We start from the raw sequence: 6,996 nt of genomic DNA, 5'->3' as shown, positions 1-6,996 counted from the left end.
GGGGGGAAAAGAGGTGGTGGTGATGGTGGAGGGCACTTAAGGGGAAGAGCACTGGGTGTTGTATGGAAAACAATTTGACAATAAAATATTATGAAAAAAAAAACTTGATGGATGCATTTAATGTGACATTTTCATCCTAAAATGTTATTTAATTAGACTGATGGTGGCTTTTATAATTGGTAGTGTCTTAGATTAAGAAAGAATGTGGTGTTTTAGTTATCTATAGTTGCACAACAACCCCAACACTTAAAGCAAATAATTATTTATTATGTCTCGTGGTTTCTGTGGGTTGGGAATTCACATAGGGCATAATAGGGAGGTATTGTTTCACTTCATGATGCTTGGGGCCTCAGCTAGAAGACACATAGCCTCCGAGTAAGAATCACCTGAAAGTTTTCATTCCCATGTGAAGTTTGCTGGAGCTATTGCTCCACCTGGGGCCATTTCATGAGACAATTGAGTGGAAGGGACTAAACTGAAAATACTTATTCCTTTTCTTACAAACAAGATTTTCCAAACTCATAGGAACTTTGGAAGGAGGAACCCCTTCTGCATTTTCAGAGAGGCTGGACTTTTTCTGATCTGAGGGGGTTTTGGAGATCAACACTTGGAGAATGATCTAACATTTTGTCATTGGAAAGTTCAGCATCCATCATTACAATTATGCTTGTATTTTACATCAGAGTCTGCTGTTTTGGTTGGTGTTCAGGATGATTTATACCAAACTCCTTACTTACTCTTTCCAAGTTCTCTTTGAAGTTTCAAACTTTTAGAAGCAGGGATGACAATGCCATTTTTTCTCCTCTTGAATCAGGAACTTGACTGTTCTTTTCCCTCTTGATTTCTTTGAGATCTATGACTCAAGAAGATTATGGCACTTTCTCCAGAGCCCCATGTATTCATCTTTTTAAAAAGATTTTTAACTTTTTTAAGTAATCTCCACATCCAACATGGGCTCCAACTCACAACTCTGAGATCGAGAGTTGCATGTTCTTCCAACTGAGCCAGTCAGGCACACCCTCTTATTCATCTTTAAGATAAATCATAAAATCCATGGGAGTCCAGCATGTGTGGCCTATAACCCTTCTCAAATTTTTGTGGATTCAAAGGATTAGATATTTTGTCTTTGAAAAGAAAAAGAATACCTACTTTTTCCTAAAAAGAAAAGTTTTAATAAAATGGAAATTTCTGATTTAAACATTTTAGAGATAAGAAGAGTCTTTCCTTTAGGCATACAAGCATTGGGCCTCTAAATATGATATTTAAAATGTAATTAATAGCATAGAAATATGCAACAAGCATCCTGCCACAAAAATAAGTTTGCTTTTGGTGAACTTATTTGGGTTAAGTCTCTAAGAGTTTCCTTAACATTACTTTCAGAATATGCTTGGGTGGCTCAGTAGGTTAAATGTCTGACTTCAGCTCAGGTCATGATCTCACGTTTTGTGAGTTTGAGCCCTGTGTCGGGCTCTGTGCTGACAGCTCAGAACCTGGAGCCTGCTTCAGATTCTGTATCTCCCTCTCTCTCTCTCTGACCCTCTCCTGCTCATTCTCTCTCTCTCTCTCTTTCTCTCTCTCTCTCTCTCTCAAAAATAAATAAACATTAAAAAATTTAAAAAAGAATATTGAGCTTCAAGGGAATTTTTATAAAAGCAGTATTAGCATTCATAGCTCCCATCTGCTGTGTGCTTCTAGTTGGCAGGCGCTAAGAGATACTCTAGTGACATCTTGTTCAACAACTTCGTGACCTTGGAGTAATATCCCCATTTTACAGACAAGGAAACTGATATCCAGATAGTTGATGTAACTTTTCTAAGGTCACAAACCTATCAAGTAGTAAGCAGAGCTATCTCACTTGAAAGCCATTGTTCAGGGAAACTTGCCAATATTGGGGTAGTTGTAGAATTTTTCATAAGCAGCTACTACATTCAGAGTGTTTTTTGCCTGAAGCTGGAGCCTTAGAAAAATCGAATTAAAAGATTCTGGTGGCATAATTAATCTCTTTCCTTATCTCTGTCCCCCCTTTAAGCTTCTTATAGAAAAGTATTAATATAATTTTGTTTTGGAAGTTTGTGATGATTACTTGGCAAAAAGCCCCACTACATTATTCTAGAGTTTTGGAAAAGTTACTTCTGGGACACCTGCCATATTGCCACTTGTACTGACTTTAGCCCGTATACTCAGAATAGGAAATCGTGGTCTCTATTGCCACCACACTATACTGCTCAGCATGACCCAAATGTACTGCAGCACATGAATTTTTTTCACTACATGACAGTAGCTGTCTGTATTTACTGAATTTCTTACTGATTATAATTTTAGTATTTTTTAAATCAGGTAAAGAGGGGTTCTTTTGCTGTAAGGAAAACTTGTTAATTAGAGGTTTGGCACAGCTCAAAGACTATAGTGATTTAGCTGTTGAATGTATATAAAGCTTTCATTTTTAGTGTATGTGTCTTTATAGTGAATCCAGATTCATTTTAGCTTGGATGTGTTTATGATATTCTCTAGAGAGTTTGGCATTCTAGACTTCTTCTAGACTAATGAATAGACTAATGACTAATGAGTAAACTGCAGCATGGGATGATCAATGTAGTGATTTCTTTGGATGCAGTGTAGCTAATGGCGTGTGTGTGTGTGTGTGTGTGTGTGTGTGTGTGTGTGTGTTATGTGTTTGTGCATGTCAGAGAGAAGGAGTGGGAGAAGGAAGATAAAGCATGTTTGGAATTTATAAAAATGATATGTTCCCTAAATTTCAGACTAACTTAAATTTATTTCTTATTATAGGAATAATGTATGCATATGATAAAAAATATAGATGAGCCCCCAAAAGAAAAAAAAAGAAATGACATCTCAGAGTTAATCACTGTTAAGGTTTTGGTATCTCAATCTGTGTGTGTGTGTGTGTGTGTGTGTGTGTGTGTGTGTGTGTGTGTGTACTTCATACATAAGTTTGTTTTTACAAAAAAGAGTCAATGCTATAAAAATTTCAGAAATTATATTTTCAGATATATCCATTTTATTCAATACCTTTTTATATTTCAATGTGAAAAGTTTAATGTATGGCTATATCATCTCTCTCGATCATTAGATTTTAAATTGTTTTTCCCTTTATTCTATAATCTTGCAGCAATTGACTGATAGAAAGAGGTTTCTTGACTTTCAAATCACTTATTGGCTTCCTTCCCCAACTATAGTTGGCAGAATGTTTTATATTGTGCTCCCTGGCCTAAGACCCACTCCCAGCTGAAGAGCACTGTGGAACACTAGAGTACTGATGGCTTCTGACAGCTCCTCTAGTCTTGCTGTTTCTTCTTGCAGGAAGCAGAGCACGTGATACCCAGCCAGCCGGAGTGTCGGGGGAGAATAGGAGCTCAACCCCATGAGAGTTCACAAAATCACCCCTTCAGGTGCCAAGAAACAGTGCGAGTTCAACAAAGGTGGGCCTTTTGCTGTCACAAGTTGTGTTGTGCCTGGTGCTGCTTTCCCAGAAATGCTGATGCTGGTGCTTGTCACCCACACACAAGAGGCAAGGCTTTCTGACATCAGCTGGCATTCCATATAAGTCACAGAAGCTGCTTTAAAAGGCTGTAAGAGATTATCATTGAGTCTGAATTGAAGAGAAATATAAATAACCTACTGTCACTGTCTTCATTTTGGAGATAATCAGCCTTACAGCTCATAGAGGACAGGAGAAAGAAATGTTGATTTCATTTTGTACTCTTTCATTCCATGCTAGAAATGATTAGCTTTTCCTCCATGATAATGATAATTAGTGATGACAGTGTAGACATCAAGTCAGTTTCTTTTTACATATTATCTCATTTAGCCTTTATCACTTTCTCATAAATTAAGTACTTATAGCCCCATTTTATGGAGGAGGAGCCTGAGGCCAAGACTCATCAAGGCATTGGCTTGATGTTGCACAAATAAAAAAGCTGAGCCAGAATTTGAACCCACAAATGGGGTGTGCTTCTGTGCTTATCCCAGTAGTATCTTTGGGACTCTTGAAGCAGTCCTGGGGCTGGCCTTTCTGGTCTGCTAGACCTGCTGGAGACAGCCCTGGGTCCAGGACAAGGATGTGGGTGGAAAGCTGTCTGCAGCAAGTTGGCATGGCATTCTGATGGGAGGCTGGCATTGCAGCTGTCCGTGGAAAATCCATTCTTGAAATAAACAGAAGAAAGAATTCAGCTGCTAGTTGTGTCAGCTGTCTTTGTAGGATCTTGTGTACAGCGTAAGCATAACCCTCACTCAGTGGGAAGAGAGTGCTATGCTTCTGAGCATGACCTTTAGATTTTTTTTTTTTTATGGAAGCACAGCCTAAATGAATCAACAACAGAGAAGTTGGCTGTGCTATATAATTTTGCTTTAAAATATTCAAATACTAAATTTAGAATCATAGAACCCTGAAAGGTTGGAGCAACCCCCAAAGCAAGGTGACTCATTTTTCAATTATATTCATAGGTGTCTTGTATCACTCCTCTCACAAGTTGCCACTTTTTTTCTGTTTATTCTTACGTGATCTCAGGTCAGGTAAGAATCAACCTTTAATTTCTCTGCTGATTGGGGCATTCTCCTTCTTATTTGAAGCCTTATTATAAATTAAGCTGTTTTAGACTGACTAGAACCAAATTTGTGTAGTGACCCTGTCTCCCCTCTACCAGACTGGTAACTGCCTTTCTCAGCAAGAATATAGCCAACTATATACCCATGCATATTTCAAAATAATAAAACAAACCCTAAATTGTTTTTTGTGTGTATGGAGTATATGGTGGCCCTTGAGGTGGCTATTCCGCAAAGGCTAATAGGAGAAAATGATATTAACAGTTAGCCTTCTCAAGGATACTTGGTGTTTGGTAACTTTAAACCATTTAATCTCTCATTTACGGTGGGAAAGGTAAGTGATAATATTCGTGTTATCAGAGGGCAAGTCAGAAATTTAATAGTATTCTGTGTTGGGAATCATTTACATATGATTAATAAGAGCAAAGAGTATGGAATTAAAATAATCTTGATGAGGAAATGTACCAGGCACCAATTCTTCCATTTGAGGATGGATGGGTAGTTACAGTTGAATTTGGATATTCAGATCTATGACATCTTTTCTCAGAAAAACAGAGATGCACATATACACAAGTTTGTAACATCTTAGGAGGTTCTTAGATCTCCTCTGCATGTCAGTGAAAGGAACTAAATACAGTCAGGGTCACTGGGCAACCTTCCTCATTAAGTCAACCTTGTCTCTCCCCAACACATTGGCCACTTCTTCATCTTAGCAAAACTCCATAGGACCCCAAATACCCTGTTTTCCTTTTCTTCTCTTTTTTTTTCTAGCCTCCAGGTTCCACTTTGATAGGATCTAGCTTTCTGAGCTAGCATCATTCCAGAATATTCTGCACCCCAATTTTAGGAATAACATGATCTGGTGTTAAGTCTCAGATCAGAAGTGGTGTTATGCCACTTATATCTGGTACTGTTTAGTATTTAGGTTGGGTTGGTAACCTTTAAACTACAGAGTTATTTGTCACAACCATGGTGGCATCACCTAGAGACATTTAATGAATCTTTTAAAAAAACTCAAAATATTACAGGGATTGTGAAATTTGATGAACTGGTGAAATGAGATCTGAGGCTAAAAGCAACTTTGAGTCAGGTAGCTCACATTCCTGATAGCATTCCTCTTCCCTTTTAAGTCAGCATATGACCAGGTTCAGGCATATGGTGCCCAATAAGGTCTTGATAGACACATGATACGGTAACAGGACACTCCAGGCTGACTCAAAGAGAGGGAAAGAGCCAGTCTAAATCTCAGCAGGTATAAAATGACACCTTCTTGGGGATCGGGGGGAGTATTTTATTTTCATAATGAACACTTTGAAAAAGGGAAGAAAGATCTTTCTGCTCAAGTGGTCACATGTCACTTCAGCAAGACTCAAAGGAGCAGTTAGTCTTCAGAGAATTAGTCCATCCTTGTAGAAGTGAGGTTTTGGAGCTAATTGATCTGATCTTTGCATGCATACCCAGGAGAAAAAGCTTCATACCTTCAGTTCTTGGAGCATTGTTTCGTAAACCCTTTCTAACACAGGGCCTATATCTGTGTCTGTGGATGAGCTTCAGAGAGGTTTATGAATGTTTTTTTCTAAAGTTTGAGTATATATATCATACTGGTTTTCTGTTGTTACTGTAACAAGTAACCACAAATTCGTGGCTTAAAACAACACCATTTATAAAAATCTTACGGTTCTGTAGATGTCCAACATGAAACTCCTTGGGCTAAAATAAAGGTGTCAGTAGGCCTGCCTGGAGTCTCTAGGGGAAAATCCATCTATTTCCTTGTCTTTTCCAATTTCCAGAGGATGCCTACATTGCTTTATTTGTGTGCCTTCTTCCACTGCAAAGCTAGCAATGTTGTATCTCTGAGCATTCTTCCATACATCTCTGGCCATGTCAAGGAAATATTTTCTGATTTAAAGGATTCATGGCATTAGATTGTACTGACTCAGATAACTCACAATAATCTCCCCATCTCAAGCTCCTTAACTTAATCATATCTACTGACTCTCTTTTGTCATGAAGAGTGACATGTGGAGTGGGACAAAAAATGAGGAGGGGGCACCTTGGTGTGTGTGTGTGTTCGTGTTTTGTGCCATTATTCTGCTTACTACATAAAAGCTGCTTTCCAGGGGAGATCTTTAAACATTTATCAGAATCTCATAGGATACTCACGACCCCAAAACTTTAGAAACATTATTCTACCCACTTCCAACCTCCCAGTTTGCATATTCTTCCAGAGAGCCAACCTCGAATACTGATTTAGCCCCTTCTGTCTTCTTTTACTGCATCCACCCACCTCTTTGCCATCCCCTTGCTCTCCCTATGTTATATGTCCATTGTACAGTCCCCCACTGCAGAGACCTTAAGTTTGGTGTCCTGTAGTTTTATCTAGTGTGGGGATACAGTTGACTTACAAAATGTTCTAAAATATTTTGATTCAAT

The 6,996-nt window shown here is 38.4% G+C and overlaps 1 protein-coding gene across 2 annotated transcripts in view; it reads left to right on the top strand.

The window, feature by feature from the left end:
• Positions 1 to 6,996, top strand: part of FAM13C (family with sequence similarity 13 member C) — a 152,178-nt gene that overhangs the window by 58,738 nt on the left and 86,444 nt on the right. For both annotated transcript variants that reach the window (XM_029931724.1, XM_029931723.1), the window contains exon 4: positions 3,322 to 3,440. In XM_029931724.1, coding sequence (XP_029787584.1) covers positions 3,322 to 3,440 — 119 coding nt within the window. The remainder of the gene's footprint in view (positions 1 to 3,321; positions 3,441 to 6,996) is intronic.

The sequence above is a fragment of the Suricata suricatta genome, chromosome 2, assembly GCF_006229205.1.
Source record: "Suricata suricatta isolate VVHF042 chromosome 2, meerkat_22Aug2017_6uvM2_HiC, whole genome shotgun sequence".
NCBI classification, from domain to species: Eukaryota; Metazoa; Chordata; class Mammalia; order Carnivora; family Herpestidae; genus Suricata; species Suricata suricatta.
This window is presented reverse-complemented; position numbering and strand designations above follow the sequence as displayed.